The 18,866-nt window shown below is 41.1% G+C and overlaps 1 protein-coding gene across 5 annotated transcripts in view; it reads left to right on the top strand.

The window, feature by feature from the left end:
• The window catches only part of Vps13c (vacuolar protein sorting 13 homolog C), a 149,519-nt gene that overhangs the window by 50,134 nt on the left and 80,519 nt on the right, over nucleotides 1-18,866 (top strand). For all 5 annotated transcript variants that reach the window (XM_060384831.1, XM_060384833.1, XM_060384832.1 and 2 more), the window contains 13 exons: nucleotides 1,473-1,615; nucleotides 2,294-2,486; nucleotides 3,670-3,784; nucleotides 4,367-4,503; nucleotides 5,815-5,938; nucleotides 7,357-7,474; nucleotides 10,093-10,222; nucleotides 11,024-11,102; nucleotides 11,757-11,878; nucleotides 13,078-13,231; nucleotides 15,450-15,529; nucleotides 17,709-17,768; nucleotides 18,572-18,731. In XM_060384831.1, the coding sequence (XP_060240814.1) occupies nucleotides 1,473-1,615; nucleotides 2,294-2,486; nucleotides 3,670-3,784; nucleotides 4,367-4,503; nucleotides 5,815-5,938; nucleotides 7,357-7,474; nucleotides 10,093-10,222; nucleotides 11,024-11,102; nucleotides 11,757-11,878; nucleotides 13,078-13,231; nucleotides 15,450-15,529; nucleotides 17,709-17,768; nucleotides 18,572-18,731 (1,615 nt within the window). The remainder of the gene's footprint in view (nucleotides 1-1,472; nucleotides 1,616-2,293; nucleotides 2,487-3,669; nucleotides 3,785-4,366; nucleotides 4,504-5,814; nucleotides 5,939-7,356; nucleotides 7,475-10,092; nucleotides 10,223-11,023; nucleotides 11,103-11,756; nucleotides 11,879-13,077; nucleotides 13,232-15,449; nucleotides 15,530-17,708; nucleotides 17,769-18,571; nucleotides 18,732-18,866) is intronic.

Below are 18,866 nucleotides of genomic sequence, written 5' to 3'. Positions count from 1 at the left end.
GGAAAACATGTTGCTGCAGTGCTGTTAGAGATTGTGTTGAGTCTGGAGATGATTTTGGGGAGATGCGGAGTCTCATCTTGTGTTCCCTCAATGCTGTGTCTCTGACCATTGTCCTTACTTCCCTTCTCTTGGGTGATGTCTGTTGTTTTCTTCCAATGAAGATCTGCTTGCAATATTTTCCCATGTGTCTTAAGAATCCCCCCGCCACCTTGTGTTTAGAATTCTAGGGTGTTGATTCCTTCTTTAAAAAGGAGTTTTGAGTCCATAATTCTATCGCTGTCTGCTTATGCTGTTCGTGAGCCTTACTGCATGATAGAGATGTTTATGTTCACGCATTTCCTTTGTATGTTGTTTTAATCAATGAAGGGTATTTTTATTTATTTAAGGTTTCTTGTATAATTTCCAATTTTCCTTTATTCTTGAGCATTTCATACATGAATACAGTGAAATATGATCAAATTCACATCTGTTTCCATCTTCCAGTCTTCCATGTCCTCTTCTCCTTCAGCATGTCCACTCCTATCCTGACCCTGTCTAACAGCTCACTAAGTCCATTTAGTGTTGTTCATGTAAGATCGGGGGCCAGCCAGTGGAGGGAGTTTTTAACTCTCTACTTTAGGTTTTCAGTATTCACTGTGGTATACCTTTACACTTGCTTCTGTCTGTGTAGTTTGAATGGCTCATCTCTTCAGCGTGAGACATCTCTGCCCTACTGCTCTCTAGCTTCCTTGGATGTATGGATGCGAGCTGTGCGTTTGTGGTGTCTTCTGTCCCCTTTTCAGCTATCTGCATTTCTGTCTTCACTCTCATTTGAAGAGTTTCCTGTAATTCTCTTTAACAGTTTGTTCCTGGGCCTCAGCCAGACTGGAGGGCATCTCATCAGTGTCACTGCCCTATGCCAGAGCCTGGTTTCCAGTATTTTCTTGTGACCCTCACTTCACAGGCTGCCTCAATCTCTTAAAAGCTCACATGTGTCAAGGGCAAACACACCCCCAAATTCTACATCATCTCCTTGGTGGCTGTCTGTCCCAGTGGCACTTTTGGTTTGGAGTATTTCCATGGGTATATATTTGTGTGTGTGCATGTGCCTCTATCATGTGCATGTAAATCTCTACAGCCATCTGGCAGGTACTTCCTGTATATAGTTTTTCTTTTTCTCAGCCTCAGGGTTGGTCTGAGACACTTACTTTGCTTAAGTGAAGGCTTCTCAATGGACGTGTCCTGCTTCTGCCACTTCCTGTCACTGTTTCTTTAAACCTAAGCAAATGAATTCAGATCATTTTTAAGTGTGCTGTCGGTCTGAGTAGGCTTTCATTGAGTTTTCTAGTCTTGTTGACTCACGGGGAGTATGTAAGTGCTGGAACCTACAAGCTTTGTTGGGTCATGTGATAAGTCACCATCTTTAATTAAGAAGAAACCATTAAAGCTAGTAGTCAGTTACATGCTAACAGTTTTCACTCATTCCCGTTTAGTATGCGGCCCATATACTGACCCTGAAGTTGGTGAGCACCTCTATTATAATCAGAGAAAACAGGAATGTTCCAGAAATCCTGAGAATCCAGATAATTGGCTTGGGTACCCAAGTATCCCAGCGACCAGGAGCACAAGCACTGAAGTAAGTGATGGTTTTAGGCCCCAAATGTATAATCTTATGCATCATGAAAGAAGACTGCATAGAAACAGCTTTTCTTTCATTTCTTTTGTTTTTGCATGTTTCATTGGGAACTGTTATTGATTATTCTATTCCCCTTCCTTTCTGTGAGTGTTTGTCAGGTAATGTTTTATATAGAGTGTCTGCACTGTGGCCGCTTTTCAGGGCATAGTACATTTCTGTTTTATGTTGTATCTGATAAGAGTATATGGAAAAAAAAATCCAAGACTACTCAACACATTACACAGCTTATCCTCGAATGTGGCATGGAGTGCCTACAGTTTTACTGCACGGCTCAGTTGTGGGCGAGATTAACTGGAACAGTAGGGGGTGTAGGCAGCTGGATGGGAAGGATGCTAAGAGAAGCAGGAGGCAGGTAGAGGATGCAGAAACATGGCGATGGCATCATCATCAGAATTTGTGCCATGTCCTGGAGTTGACCAAAGCAGGCTTTTAAATGTGGATGATAAATAGCTAATGAGACAGTGACTGACAGAAACCAAAGCAGCTTTTGTAGGTAAATGAAGGCCAGCCTTAAAAGATGAACTGCATCTTTATGTGTAGGGCTGGTTCTCAAGGGAGTTGTCAAAGGGTTAGCTATAATTTTATCTGTTGTATGCTTGATCTTTCCTTCTTGGACAGGATAGAAGCAAAATTAGAACACTGGTACATCACAGGCTTGAGACAACAAGACATTGTTCCATCACTGGTGGCTTCTATCGGTGATACTGCATCATCCTTGCTCAAAATTGAGTTTGAAACCAACCCTGAGAACAGCCCTGCTGACCAGACTTTGACCGTTCAGTCGCAGCCCGTGGAGATCATCTATGATGCTGTGAGTGTGGACAGAGCGTGACTTTTCAAGCTGCCTCTAGGGATGGGTGATGGCTTCCTGTGTAAGTGCACTTGTGAGAATACTTCTGTGCAAACAGGAGGCTCTGAGTATGGATCCTCAGCATCAAGTAAAAGACTGGCACGGGCACGCATGTGCCTTTAACCCAGCACTGTGGGAGGTGGGCAGGAGGACTGCGGGGACTTGTTAGCTGCCAGCTCTGTTTGGTGAGAAGCCCTGTCTCAAGGGAATAATGCAGAGAGTGAGCAACAGGACAGCATGCTTTGTCCTCTGCACATATTCATAAGTGCACTCAGCTGCATACGCACGTGATTATATATTTATTATATTGTACTATATATTATATATATTAATATATATAGTATATACTATAATATATAGTACATATTATTATATAGTATATATTATATATTATTTATGCATACACCATAGCATTGGAAGGATTGCTCAGTGGGTCAAGGCACTTGCTATGCAAGCCTGATGACCTGAGTTCAATTGCCGGAACCCCAGTAAAGACAGTAGGAGAGAACTGACTCCACAGAGCTGTCCTCTGACCCCCCCACATGTGCTGCACGCACACATGTGTACAAGCACTCATACACTAGTGATAAAATGAAGCTGAAAACATTTTTGCCACACCCATGACAAGGCTTAGCGGCTTACACCACATTTTGAGAACATGGTTGAGTGTGTTTAGCACGGTCACAACTGTGCCAAGTTGCTGTACAACTAATCTCCAGAACTTTCTTTATCATATAAGATCTCTGATATTTTTATATTCAAGTTTTATATGTAGGTAAGAGTGTCCAGCTTTCCTCCTGTCTCTTCTCTAGGTGTCTAAGCATGACATAATTCAAGCTCAGTGTTGGGGGATGGGTTTGTTCTCTACCTGGAGGCTGAAACCAGGTCATGGCACTTGCCACCTCCACATGCCACTCAGACCTCTTTTCACTGCTGTGACATGTGCAGATTTCCTGTCTGTCATAGGCTCACTGGGCTGTTCCTTGCTCGTAGCTGTCTGTCAACCCTGAGGGGAATTTCGTAGCACAGAATATTTTTGGAGTCTGTGGTCTGGAGTCATGGCTGTTTATAACTGAGGCGAGTCCGTTAGATTTACAGCTCAGGCTTAACCTATAACCTGCTGTGTTTTAAAATTCTTTTACAGAAAACCATCAATGCAGTTGCTGAATTCTTTCAGTCAAATAAGCAATTGGATCTTGAGCAAATTACATCAGCTACATTGACGAAGCTGGAAGAAATTAAAGAGAGAACAGCAACAGGTAAAATCTTTAGTGTGTCTAACAGCAGCCATATGTTTCCAGTGTGGAAACATTGTGTTTAACGTAGCTTAGGTTACTCTCTTTCTTTGTTTTAAAATTGGCTGTTATACATTGGACATAGGTAACTCAGGGTTGGGTGAACTTGCTAGACTGCCGGGGAAAGAGAATAATGAGGGTGAGGATGCTTCTCTTGCTTTACAGCGAAGAACCCATGCCTTGGAATTACCTTGAGGTGGAGGGCAATCCTCCGTCTCCATTCTTCAAAGCCATTCACCATGCTAAGCATGCTTGGTTTTAAAGAGTTCAGCAGACTATTTCATCAGTTGCTTAATCAAGGAAACAATTTGTTCTATGCTAAGACCAAATACTAGCTTCATGGTATTTACTGTATTATGTGTATATGCTGTGGGATGTTTGTTTTCTACCAACTTAATGCAGTGTTTACTTGACATGCTGAACTGAGAATCCAATTTTTGACAGAAGCGACTACTTAATATCTTTCAAGTACCGTTCTTAGTCTTTTTGCTAACCGTATCACCATGTACAAGTTGACCTTATCATTTTCTCCTGGTCTTCTTTTAGGACTTACCCATATTATTGAGACTCGGAAAGTTCTCGATTTAAGGATAAATCTAAAGCCTTCTTATCTAATAATTCCACAGATGGGTTTTCACCATGAAAAGTCAAATCTTCTCATTTTAGATTTTGGTACTTTTCAGGTAGGTATATATGTACTTTTTTTCTATCTTTGACAAGCTTGTTATCTGTGAATCTGAGAGCTTCTTGTTTTCTTCAGTTTACTTTAACTAAGCCTACACTTATGTCATACATATTGCATGGCTATTCAAAGACAAATCTCTAAAAATTTGCCATTGAGGACTGGGTGGATGGTTTTTCTATTTTTTCTCTCTCCTTCTTTCCTTCTTTCCTTCTTTCCTTCCCTCCTTCCCTCCTTCCCTCCTTCCCTCCTTCCCTCCTTCCCTCCTTCCTTCCTTCCTTCCTTCCTTCCTTCCTTCCTGCCTGCCTGCCTGCCTTTTTTCCTTTCTTTCTTTCTTTCTTTCTTTCTTTCTTTCTTTCTTTCTTTCTTTCTTTCTTTCTTTCTTTCTTTCTTTCTTTCTTTCTTTCTTTCTTTCTTTCTTTCTTTCTTTCTTTCTTTCTTTCTTTCTTTCTTTCTTTCTTTCTTTCTTTCTTTCTTTCTTTCTTTCTTTCTTTCTTTTTCTTTTTGAGATGGGATTTCTCTGTGTAACAGAGTCCTGGCTGTACTAGACTTTCTTTGTGGACCAGGTTGGCCTTGAACTTAAAGAGACGCACTTGCCTCTGCCTCCCTGAGTGCTGGACTGTTTTTTCTAATAGGAGAGAAATTTTAGTTTTTATGTTTTATAGAGTTTAATTTTACAGTGCCCTTTTTTGGGAGGCTATATATTTTGACAGGAAATTGTATATATTGTATATGGATCATATATAATATATATTATATAAATGTAAATTTGATTACTCTAAGTAACTATAGTGGGATTTTGGATGTTACATCTTATTGAGTCTAAGCATTTGGCAAAGGAGTTAAACCATATAGAACCTTGATTCTGTCTGGGAGGGAGAGAAGGAAGTAGAGGTTGGACCTGAGACCTAATGGCCTCTTTCATGGTACTGTTGAAAAGATGAAGAGTTGAAGGTGGGCAGGAGGGGAACCGAGCCATAGTTGGCAGTTCCTCCCAGGAGGCAGACAGAGGAAGGAGCTTTTCTTCTGGACAGGTCATTTGAAGCAGACTGCTGTGTAATTGGCTCAGTGACTGCAAATGTGCTCAACCCGTATTACTCAAGCATAACAGCATGCGGTGAGGGAGTGCACTCCTAACGAACTGTTTACAAATCACCAGGAAACAGCCAGAATATGAGCTCATTAAGGCAGCCTCCTGTCTCAAGTTAGAAGTTTCGAAATGTGACTGAAGCATGTTGATCTATATGTATACTTTTCTGTTATGTAAAAAAAAAAAAAAAATCAGGTTTTTTTTTTCTTTATTCTATTTCAGCTCAACAGTAAAGACCAAGGTGCACAGAAGACAACTAATTCATCGCTGGAAGAAATAATAGATAAGGCATATGACAAGTTTGACGTGGAAATAAAGAGTGTGCAGTTGCTCTTTGCAAAAGCAGGTCAGCCACTGCTCAGCTTTCGGGTGGTCATATTAGCTCCAGTAGCTTTGATGTTGTATGCGCACGCCTGGTTAGCCTTGGCAGTGTGCAGTCATGAGTCCCAGACACTGCCTTGTACCCTTGTCCTGCTGATCACTTTAGAAAACCCAGTAAAAGCGGCCCAGGGCAGAATGCCACAGTTACAACAGAGGTCAACACTGGAGTATTAGTCTTAGGGTACCCAGCACCATTTGAACCCAAACTGTCTGTAGCACGACTGTGAGATGTCAGAACAAAGCAGAAGCCACGGTTGTTTCAGGCTCTTCTGTCCTGAATGTTTTGGAATGTTTACGTGATCTCCAGGCTACCTTTACCTGTGACTATTTACTGTTATAGTCCAGTGTTTGTTTTACATTTTATAGCTACTTTTATAGACATCTGAGAAACATGTATGTGAAGAACACTATATCTGAAAGATACTACAGTAAGCTTCTTGGATCCCAAAGTCCTAAATGTGAAATGTTCCAAGAATCTGCAACATTTTCAGTCCTGCTCTGATTCCATAAGTGGAAAACTCTGCTTGTGACCCCAGGGGATGGGCTCCACAGTAAGCACACGCATCCTGCACATGCCGAGCACAGGCGGCCCGTGGGCTACGGATAGGAGCTGTGTGGAGCACAGGTGGATTCTGTGCTTAAAACTTAGGCCTTATTCCCCGGATGTCTCACCATATATACGTTCATATTATCAGATCTGAAATCTAAGATCTCTGCTGTACCGTGTTTTCATTACAGACACTCATCCTGTGCATATGCTCTTAATACTTAAAAATAACCGATGTTCCCACAGCTTTGGTGTTTTCTGTTGCTTACGTACAGCTTTTTGGTCTGCTCTATTCCTTTAGTTACTAGAAAAAGTAAGTGTGGATTAAATATCATTTTGTGGAATGCCACCTGAGGACATGATCTCTGCATGCAGAGGTCATGCTCTACTCTGCACAGTGAGCGTTATTAACGTTAAAATTACATGTCTGCTACTGTCGGTAAAGAGCCTCAGTGGTTCTTAAAGGAGAGTGCTGACGCAGGCCATAAAAACTGCCTTTTCTTTTGCACGTCCTTACAGATGATTCCATGAACCGTGAGCTCTCCAGTCCCTGTTATGGACGAAGGTCTGCATGGGACTGTGTTAGCCTCGTGGAAAGTCTATCTTCAGAATCTTCTTTTTGGAACTATAGTGGTTATTACACATGAAGTGATCTTTGATATTCTGTCTTCTATCAATCTGTATTAAAATACAGATTATTTAACTTGTATGCTGAGGGAAGCAAAAATTGTTCCTTGAACTTGTTAAATATTTTCTAGTAATGTAAAGTGGTTTTGCACAGAATAGCAGATAACTGCTGACATGTTAATTAATATTTAAACTTTTATTCTTTAAAGAGGAAAACTGGAAGAAGTGTAGATTCCAGCACCCATCGACTATGCATATTTTGCAGCCAATGGATATTCATGTTGAGTTGGCCAAGGCGATGGTGGAGAAGGATGTTAGAATGGCCAGGTATGTATGAGCATCTTTTGCATTAAAAATCAACAAGGGTGCTGCATCTGTATCGGCTACTGAAGTTGAAGGGAACAGAGGTGGATATATGTGGTAGAGGAAAAAAATAGAGATTATTTTATCTTATAGGACAAATACATTTTAAAGAAAATACTTATTTGTATCGTCTGTTGTGCTGGCTAGTTTTATGTCAACTTGATACAAGCTGTAGTCATTTCAGAGGATGCAGCCTCAGTTGAGAGAATGACTTCCTAAGATTGGGCTGTAGGTAAGCTTTAGGGTATTTTCTTAATTAGTGATTGATGTGGGAGGGCCTAGTCCATTGTGGGTGGGGCCACACCGGGGCTGGTGGTCCTGGGTTCTATGAGAAAGCAGACTGAGCAACCAGGATGAGCAAACCAGTAAACAGCACTCCTCCATGGCCTCTGCATAGGCCCCTGCCTCCAGGTTCCTGCCCTGCGTGAGTTCCTGTCCTGACTTTAATAATGATCTGTGGTGTAGAAGTGTAACCAGATAAACCTCTTCTTCCCCAAGTTGTTTCTGGTCATAGTGTTTCGTCAGAGGCAACAAAAGCCCTGTATGTTGTCTCTCTTATTTCAGAATTCATATTTAGATTTTTACATTGTAATAAAAATTGCCTGTCTGAAGTTCTGCATGTGTGAAAGCCCAGATTCAGTATCAGTGGAATAAAAATTTCAAAGGAAGTTAGTTTTTTTTTGGTCACAAGACAACGTAAAATCCTGAGAAATGTCTTAGGGGAATTAAAAAAAAAAGAAACTATATTTTGTGTTTAGTATATTCTCATGAAATGGTTATGTTGTCTTTGTCAAAGCAGCTTCATTAAAGTTGAGCTGACATTCTGTGAATGTGTTATTTAGTGTGTTGTACAGTTTGGAAGGTTGAGATACATGTGTCTCCACGAGGTGGTCATTGCAATTGAGATGAGACATCCACCATGTGCAGAAGTTTCCTTGAACCCTGCATTCCTTTTTTTCCTGTTCCTGCTTCTTTCCTTGGAAAATACCGGTCTGTTCCTTATACCGAAGATTTGTTAGAATTTTCAAGAATTTCTCATAAATGAAATCATAGAGTTTTACCTTTTTTATTTGGCGTCTTTTGGTAGGCTTAAGCTCCATCATATGGTTTCTTGAATGTGTAAGCAGGCCTCCCACAGGCTTAACGTGTTCTAGGCCCACAGTTTTCTTTTAGAGAGGATTTAGATATTCTGGACGTTTTTGTGAGTCATCCTTTGTATGTTTAAAGTGTTCTAAGTAAGCACTGCACGTTTTGAGTTTGATCAGCTTGGTGAAAAGTGCTCATCTTTACTTCTACAAGAAGAACCGTCTGTAGATAGTTTGCTTTCTTGTTCTGGGTACAAGCAGTTGGTGCCTTTGTTTCTCTTTTTTTCTGATCAGTCTGACTAGAGGTTTATCAGTTAGTTGATCTGAAAGAGGCAGCTTTTGGGTTCAGCTATTTCTCTATTTGTCTCTATTCTCTAATGTTTCACCTGCATTTTATCCTAGTTTCTTAGAAGGTCATTAATTAGACACCTTTCTTCTTCCTAATTGAGACAATTAGTACTGAGAATATTACTTAAATACTGTTGTACTGAATGCTAGTAACTCACTTAAGAGTTAGGTATCTGCCAGCTCGAGCTGTCCACAGCTTAGCCTGGCAGCTGGGGGGTAAGCTGAACCAGCTGGTGAGCAGCCTGTTGTCAATACAGTGATGAGACAGACAGACAGGAGGCGGGTATACCAAGTAAGGAAGATGATAGAGGAACTGGCAAAAGGCAAATGAGTGGTGAAAGCAGACTGAACACTGAGCAGCAGAATAGATGACCTCAGGGAGCTTGCATCTGAAGCCAGAGAGACAGGAAATCAGTGTACATGTCTAAAACCCAGGTGCTGCCCTTGCTGTGCATAAGCAGTGGAGGGCAACAAAGTGATAGCCATGGGGTGGACACTCTTCCATCGGTAGAAAGAAATCTTGGAACCTAGGAAATAAAAAATATTTGTGGTTTTGGCTTTTAACAGTAGAGAATTGTGTTCAGAAGATTTTAATAATGCACTAATTAACTTGAGGCGGTGTGTGGTGGTGCGTTCCCCTAATCACAGCAGTTAGGAAGCAGGGTCTGTGAGCTGAGGACAGCCTGATCTGCACAGCCAGTTGCAGGCCAGTTGGGCTGCATAGTGAAACCCTGTTTTAAGACAAGTTCACTTAAAAAAGGTTTACTGCAGTGGTTCTCAACCTTCCTAATGTGGTGACCCTCATGTTGGGCTGACCCCAACCATAAAATTATTTTCACTGCTACTTCATAACTGTAATTTTGCTAGTTAGGACCTGTAATGTAAGCATCTGATATGTAGGATGTCTGATATGGGACTCTCATGAAAGAGAGTGTGGCCCACAGGTTGAGAACCACTGGTTTGCTTAAGACACATATGTTTAAATGGTCTGGAACATTGGCTCACAGAGAACTTTCCATTCTCTTAAGAGTGCTTGCTGTCTGAGTGTAGTGAGATTAAAACATGGCTGGCCCACCTTGAACTCACCCTGTAGTCTCCACCTCATTCCCTTCCCCTCCCCGAGACCTCACAGTCAAACTGTGTTTTTAGATTTAAAGTGTCAGGAGGACTGCCTTTGATGCATGTGAGGATTTCCGACCAGAAGATAAAAGATGTGCTGTGTCTGATTAACAGTATACCCTTGCCACAGAAATCATCCACACAGTCTCCGGAGAGACAGGTGGGTAAGAGTTCGCGGCAGAAATGCCAAGTCGGTTTCTAGAAAGCCACACTTTCTGAGTAGTGGTGATTGTCTAAGGACAGGTTTTCTAACCAAAAGGATCAAAGATGTACAAACTGGGCCTGCTGTGGTGGTACAGAGACACACAGAGCTCTGATTTTAAGGCCAGCCTGGTCTACACAGCAAGTTGCAGGCCAGGTAGGGCTGCACAGTGAGACCCTGTCTCTAAACAAAAAAATGAAACCAGAAAATAACAGAAATGAGACTGTTGTTCACATTTGTAAAATATACCTTATGTAGAACTAGAAACATAAAGCTTTAAAATAAATTTGCAAATATAGTGGCAAGTTGAAACTGTCCTTTTTTGGCAAGTCTTAAATGTTCTAGGTCACTTTAATTGAATGATCTTTATAGCTTGAAATAAATGTTGGATTTTTGCCTACTTAGAAAAGTTTGAGAAAGTTAGCTGATAATGTTGCCATTTTCAAAGGCCCTGTGATAAATATGTATTTTTATATCGCTGCCACAGCAACTAAATGATACATGAGGACACATAGACTTACTACTTGATTTGTACATGACTATATCTTTATAAATGCAGGTAGTAATTTTAATATTTTGTAAATTCCAGCAGGCCATTATTTGATTGTATTAGTTTCTTGAAGATTTTGCCTTGATAGTTGTACACATATCTTTCTATCTTCCTCTGTCTGTTGTTTTTCAATTATTAGAGAGATGTCATCTGTGTTATTTTATCCTTCTTATCAGCATGTATTAAAAGTATTTTGTATTCTTTGCTAGGTGGCCTCCATTCCTGTTCTTTCTAGTGGGACGAAAGGACTTCTTGGGACTTCTCTGTTGCTAGATGGAGTGGAATCAGGTGAAGATTGGAACATACTATCTCTGTGGGAAACTAAAACTACACATTGTTATGTAGGGAGGGGGTCTGCAGAAAGTAAGGATTCCTGAAAGCACCAATCTAGCTCTGCTGCCAGCCAACACTGAGTTCAGGTCATTTTTATTCTTTCTAATGCACATGTCTCGTTGGATAAACAAACAGTTGTTTGTTTGTTTGCTTTTTTAAGGAAGGGTAATGGGAGTTGACAGTGTTTTCCCAAGATTCAGTTAAGTTATTATATTTCTCTGATACTTTTCTCTAACCAGAGGTAAGTGATACCTTACAATTTAGGATTAGAAAATAGAATGTAAACTTGGTAGATACAAGGCAGTATCTAACAAGGTTAAGGCCTCTCCACTCTGGTGTCCATCTTGGTGTTCGCATTCGCGTCTTTTGGGTAGATGATCCAAACATCCAGTAAACATTTTACTGGATGTTAAATGAATGAACTAAGGTGAAAAACAAGTTTGGTTTAAGTCTTAGTACATTCCAGTTCCAGTCTTTTTGGGGTGTGACAAAAATGTTGAAAACATTTTGTCTGAGTGTGGATGGACTTTACTGTGTTAGATTTAGGCTCTGTGTCTGTGTGGTGTTGTCAGTGGACATTGTCCGAGGTAATGAGTGTCTTTCCTTTAGAGTCTGATGATGAGTACTTTGATGCTGAGGAAGGAGACTCGCAGACTGCTAGAGCTGTGAAAGCCCCTGAGGTTCCAAATGAGGAGCTGGTTAATCTTCTGCTCAAGTTTGAGATCAAAGAGGTACGTGTTTTCCTGTTCATGACCACGCTCCTGTCGGTCTTCTGTACTTGGAGCTGACCTCAGCTTCAAGAGCATTAAAAATGTGTATTCTAGTTTCTTTTCTACCAGCTGATACTTGTGAGTGTATACAAATGGAAACATAGTTTCAAAACCATGAAAAATATTTTTTAAAATGGCTTAAGGGGGAATCCATGTGTGTGATTTGTTTTGGACAAGCTCAGATCTCTTAATTAGGACTTGCATTTCTGCATAAAATTTCCGTTTCTGTGTGTGGATGTGTGTGCTACCTCCCCCTCCTCGGCATCTCTCTGGTGTTCTTTCTTGTGTGGCTACTCTTTATTAACAGTACTTGGGACTGAAGCTCGGGCCTCACACGCTCTCAACAGCAGGTCCTGCCCCATCCATCCCCAGCTCTCTCTTTAGTCAATCCTACCCCCATGCTTTTCCTGGTTTTGTTTTGTTTGCCATTTTGATACAGAATCTTCTTAAGTTGACCAGGATGGCCTTTATCTCCAGCAGAACCTAAAGTTGCAATCTTCCTGCCTCAGCTTTCTTGGTAACTAGAATTACAGGCCTATACCACCATGCTTGGTTTTCTACATGACTTTTAAAGGCAAAAAACCCAAACCAAACCAAAACCAAAACCAAAACAAACAAACAAAAAACAAAACCCAAACCAACAAACAAACAAACCCCCAAAAACAAAAAAACAAAAAACAGCTTTACAAGTTTAGATGGCTAAAATTTTCTACATTATACATCCATGACAATGACCAATACTAGCCCACGGGGAAGTTATGCTCATGTGGTAGCACACGCCTATAATCTCAGTACTCAGGAGGGTAAGTTAGGAGGAATGTCACACATTCAAAGACAGCCAAGACTACTTAATAAATAGTGAGTTCAAGGCCAGCCTGGAATATACAGCCAAACCCTATCTGGAAACCTATCAGGTTCTTTTTTTTTTTTTTTTTATTAAAAAGTAAAAACAAAAGCTAAGACCCACAGCCTTATTTGCATGCGCTTTTAGTCCTGATGCTAGAGCTGGAAGATAACCCCAGTCTTTGGGTCTGGAGGGAGGATGTCATCATAGCTTTCACTCTTGCAGTGCCCTATTTGGGGAAGGATTTTATATCTGTTGTTTTAAGAATGACTTCAACTTAACCAACAGCTTTCCCCTGCTGCATGTATTCTTTTAGGTGATTTTGGAACTCACCAAACAACAGAAAGAAGAAGAGACAATTCTAGTATTTAATGTCACTCAGTTAGGGACAGAAGCAACCATGAGGACATTTGACCTGACTGCAGTGTCCTATTTGAGGAAAATCAGCTTGGATTACCATGAAATTAAAGGTAATGGCCATGAAAATAGAAATGACAGTCAGTAGTAAAATTACCCCTTGTGTGTCTGGGATAGTTTCATTTATAATGAAACATTTCCATTTCAATATAATGGGTATAATAACTACACTGTTCTAAAAACTTTATGAATATTAACTCCATTCTAGAACAACAGCTATGAGTCATTTGTGTTGCTATCTTCAGTTCACATGCAACCAATATGTAGATCAATTATTTATTCAGGTTCAAACAACTGTGACAGAACCCTGAATGAGACAATAGAAGCCTGGCTCTGGGCTCTGGCAGCCTCAACCACTAAGGGCCATCACCTCAGAGTCTGGGGAAGTCTACTGACATTAGGGAGTATCATTCCCACTTCACAGACAAAGAAAGGCTAAAGATTCCAGAGTTACTTGTTCATGCTTTGGGCTTTGGATCTTGTTCATCATGGATCTTAGAATTTGGTCCTGGACTTTGGATACTAAAGCTTATTATTCTGTTAGAGCAGTGGTTCTCGTCCTGCGTCCTGCTGTGACCCTTTAATACATTCCTCATGTGCTGACCCCCAAACCTGAAGTTATTTAGTTGTTACTTCATAACTGTAATTTGGTTACAGTTGCGAATTGCAGTGTAAACCTCTGTGTCTTCTGATGTCCTTGGGTGACCCCTGTGAAGGGGGTTGTGGCCCACATGTTGAGAACCACTGCGGTAGAGTGTTAGCGCAGCACAGAAGCACCGTGATGGAAATAAAAGGGGAAGGTTCCAAGCCCTTCCAAGCCTGTAAATTCCTGCGCTTTATCATTCCAGTGTCTGTCTTGTGAGCTCAGGGATGAGTGAGTGAATTAATCTGCAGCAATTAAAATTCCCCTACTGTTTGCCCAATGCTTTAGTCAAATAGTAAGGCATTTTATGATTTTTAGAAAATAGTTGAAACTAAAATAAACTCCAGTTTAGGAGAAAAATAATGTTTCCTATATTACTAATTTTCTTAGGAAATGCATTGTGATAGAATTTACATTACAGACACGAGTAATGAATGTAAACAATAAATTTTCTAGGCTGTTTTTCCTTTATGCTAGTTAAAGCTGACAGGAGAGATAACTCAGTAGCTGAAAGTGTTTACTGCTCTTGCAGAGGACTTGGGTTTGATTCCCAGCATCCATATGGCAGGTCACAGCTGTCTGTAACAGGAGATCTGACCCTTCTTCTGAATTCCTGCGGCACTAGGTACACATTTGGTGCACATACATGCATGCAAATAAAACTTTCATACACAAAACATAAAATACATAAATCTTAAAAAAAAAAAATATATATATATATATATATATATATATATATATATATATATATATGGGAAAGATATATGGGAAAGACAAGAGGCTGGGGAGCTTTCTTGTTCTAGAAGCAGGACTTACAGACTGTGGAGAGGAAAGCTTGGGCATGTTCAGAGGGTGATAAGCCGGCTCTCTAGACACAGGTTTAGGAGCCAGTTCCCCTGTGTGTCCGCACACACACAACATAGTTCTGGGCTCAAAGAGATGTTTGTTTAAGTTTTGAAAGCAAGCCTGACTGTAGCCTATGCTGGCCTTAGACTCACTGTGTAGCCCAGGCTGGTCTTATACTGTGAGGAGCCTTTTTCATCTGTCTCCCAAGGGCTGCCGTTACAGCTGTAAATCACCACTGTCTACTAAAAAGAACTTGTGATCAGTCATCTTTTTTTTTTTTTAAAGGCTTTCTGTATCCTTTTTCTTCTCTAGGTCTAAGCAGAGGCATTGTTTAAATTATTTGAGTTGAATACATATAAATAAAGCATTTTTATACAATTTTAAAATCCAACAGTATATTAGAGATTGTTCCAGTCTAGTCTTGAGACAGGTAAATAGCTTTGGGTTAAGGTCAGAGATGAATTAGAATTCACTTTTCCAGAGAACCTTACACCTATAGTTCATTTCTACTGCCCTATGAGTACACAGGCATCTTTAAGGATATTGTAAGAGGTTTTGACTCTTTTTGAGCACAGTCTGAGAGCAAGTGAAAGGGAAATGTTTTTAAGTAAGCCGGATGTTTAAGGTAAGGATTTTAGCTGGCTTATTTAGCTTTGTTACTTCATAACCATGAAAATGTACGAATGGACACAGATATTCTTTTAAAGCACCACTAGACAAAGAGATATAGAGTATTATAAATTTCATGAAAGCAACTTATTTGCAAATCATTTCTCTTTCAGGATCCAAGAGGAAGCCGCTTCACTTGATTAGCTCTTCAGACAAACCCGGATTAGATCTTTTAAAAGTGGAGTACATTAAGGTAAGGGCCATGGGAAGATGGTGTTTTCGTCTGGACCCCACACTTTACCCCTGGAAGGAGGATGGCTGTGTGTTCCCGCAGTGGCTCTGGGTGTGTTTGAGGAAGGTCACAGGAGAGTCACTTCCGTGTGGACTGCTACGTTCATAGAGAACAGGGATATCACAGAGCTGCCAGTCTGCTAACCCCAGAGGCAGAACCCCAGGCCAGGCAGGTGTTCTTTGTCTGGGGGGCATATTCACACCGCTGCAGTCCTTGTAAAAATGGTGACATTTAGTTGAGTATACTACGTTAAAAAGGGAAAGTGGAATTAGATGGAGTTGAGAAGAGAGCTGCCAGGACTAGGGATGGACTGGAAAATGCACTCCAGCGAGAGGGACGGAGGAGCTGATGATGTTCCCCTTCGTCCTTGATGATTCTCTCTGCGTGTTGTCTGTGTGGGTTAGTGAATTTCTATGCCGTGCACACTTGGATTGAAGTGAAAGTAGTTTCTCCCTGTTCTCAAAGTGATTATAAATTAGAAGAGAGAGACGTGAAGTTGAACAACACTAAAACATCATCCCAGCTGACTGAAAATGCAGTGACTTGTTTCCTAAAGGAGAGCACAGGGCAGAATAGACGTGGAGAGGCCGGGAAAGGAGATGGGGCGGAAGCTGCTCCTGGGAGGAAGTCTTCAGGGTTCACATTTCCTCTTTGCTCCCAAACGGTGGAACTGAGTAAGAGGTTGTGATGAGAGGTGTTTTTTGACTTAGAAAGACCCCCCCAAAACAGAGCTTTCTGTAGAGATTCCATCTGTGAAGAACTTGTGGTTAACAAAAGGTATTGGGTTGTTATCGTTTATTATTAACCCTATAATTGTTATGGTGGTATTATCTAGCCTGCTGTCATAATCAGGAAGACACAGACACCTGTTAGATTTTATAATTGCCTTATAAAACCTTGGGCGAGGCAAGTAATTCCACCTATGCTATCTTAATAACCTCCCTAGCCATCTCTTAGCCCTTATCCAATGCTATCTGCCTTCACTCTTCCTATCTGGTCTCTCTCCAGCTATAATTCCATAAATACTTATTCATCCTTCATCTAGATGGCTCCTTTCCATGCCACTTTTGGAGTCCTTCCTTCCAGCCCACATGGTTACCTTTTCATGCTAACCCATTGTGGCATTCTCCTCTCTCCTTTCTTCCATCTCTCTCCTTCCCATGATTCTCCTGTCTCCAAAGCCCAGGAACCTTAGCCATGCCTACTTGCTTCTACGCTGCCCAGGTACTGGCCCTTTAATCAATTAGTCAGAAATAATGTCTTAGGCAAGGTTAAACAGCAATGTGTGGAGTACCTGGTAGTTTCCTCATAAACAGTAAAAATTTTGGGAGCAAGCAACGAATATAAAGCACCAGACCATACTCTAACAAGAACTGATGTTTCTCTCACTGGAGATTGAACTAAGCTTTCTAGAGTGGTGTAAGCATCAGATGATGGGCTTGTAAGATGACTCGTACATCTGCACACCTCAGACTTTATCTTTCTGAGGGAATGCATGTTTCCCCATGCTTAAAAAGAACACTTTGCACTTTATGAAAAATAGAGTGTGTGTAATTTTAAAATATGATAGGATGATATCTAGTTGTCTTAGTTACTGCTGTGATAAGACACTATAACTCAGGCAACTTATAAAGAAAGCACTTAATTAATGGCTCATGATTCTCAAGGGTTAGAGTCCATGACCATCATGGCTGAGAGCGGGGCAGTAGGAAGGTAGGCCTGGTGCAGGAACATTAGCCGGCAGCTTATATCCTTATCTGCAAGTAGGCAGAGAGCTAGCTGAGAGTGGTGTGCGATTTGAAACCTCAAAGCCTGTCCCCAGGGACATATTTTCTTCACAGGGCCACACCTCCTAATCCTTCCCAAATAGTTGCACCAGCTGGGGACCAAGTATTCAAATATAAGAGCCTTTGGGAGCAATTCTCATGCAAACCACCTCAGCAAGTCCTCTTCCCCTCCTCCATCTTCTACCTCCCTCACACCTCCACCTCTCTCTCCACACACACACACACACACAGAAAGATTATAAAAATATTTGTTTACTTTGTTCTTGATTTCTTCTTTGGAATATTTATTTATTTATCCACTTATTTATTTATTTATTTATTTATTTATTTATTTATTTATTTATTTATTTCAGGTTGATAAGAATGGGCCTAGCTTTCAAACTACGTTTGAAAAAACTGAACAAACTGTTAAGGTAAGAAGCTTTGTTAAAACAGCATATCTTATTTGAAAATAACCTGCTCTGGGAATATCTAAGGTCCTTTGAGGAGCATCAGGTAATTTGAGATGTGATCAAGAACCAACTGAAATTATAAATTAGCCCCACAGGTGTTGCCGTGGCCTGTACTTGTAACCCAGCTTAGAACATAATACTCATTGTACTACATTCTGTGCTTTAAAAGCCTCAATGTTCTTCCCAAATAAGGAGTTGCCATGACAGAGCATTTGGTTATAAAAAGACTAACATGATTCTAAACAAACCAAGTTGATACCATCTATTTATATGGGCGTGAGAGACTGGGTAAAGCATAAGGGGACATGCTAAATGGGTCGGCAGTCCTGATTTGAGTAAAACACACGAGGAGTCAGAAAATAGTTATGAATTACATTAGAAAGAGAGGACCCCTTCCCCCGCAACTTCACTGGGATGGCTCCGTGGATCAGGTCACTCTGTGCCAAGCCTGACCACCTAAGTTCAGTCTGTCTCCAGGACTCACATGGAAGAAAGTGGGAGCCAGCCTACTCTTCCAGTAGGCTCTGGTATAGATCCAGGAGGCCCGCCATATGTTGACTGTGTGGATGGCCAGGGGCAGCAGTTACTAGCTCCATGGCCATTTTGCCGTGATGCTCTCCTGTGTCCTTGAGCATGGAGGTGTCCTTTGCCATCCCTATGTTCCTGCATCAGAAATTCGTGGACTTTCCTCTTTCTTCCTTTCCGATCGTGGACCACTGATGACAACCAGGAAAGAACTAATATTCTTTGTAAAACACTTTCAGGTGGCCTTTTCCTCTTTGAACCTGTTGCTGCAAACACAAGCTCTTCTGTCCTCTCTGAACTACTTAACAACCGTCATCCCTTCAGATGGTCAGAACACGGGCGCGGCCAAGGAGGTGCAGACTGCCGCCGAGAAACAGAAGAGCTCTCCCCTGCAGAAAGGTGGGAGAGGAGAGCTGCCGGAGTTCTCCCTGACAGACACCCGAGAAGAACAATTTGAAGGCGCAAACGTGTGTTTTGCTTACAGTTTTGGAGATGTCAGTCCGCAGGCACTTTGGGCCTGTTGCTTCTGAGCCC

Source organism: Meriones unguiculatus, chromosome 6 (genome assembly GCF_030254825.1).
Source record: "Meriones unguiculatus strain TT.TT164.6M chromosome 6, Bangor_MerUng_6.1, whole genome shotgun sequence".
Lineage (NCBI taxonomy): Eukaryota > Metazoa > Chordata > Mammalia > Rodentia > Muridae > Meriones > Meriones unguiculatus.
The sequence above is the reverse complement of the archived record's forward strand: the minus strand, read 5'-3'. Positions and strand labels throughout refer to the sequence as shown.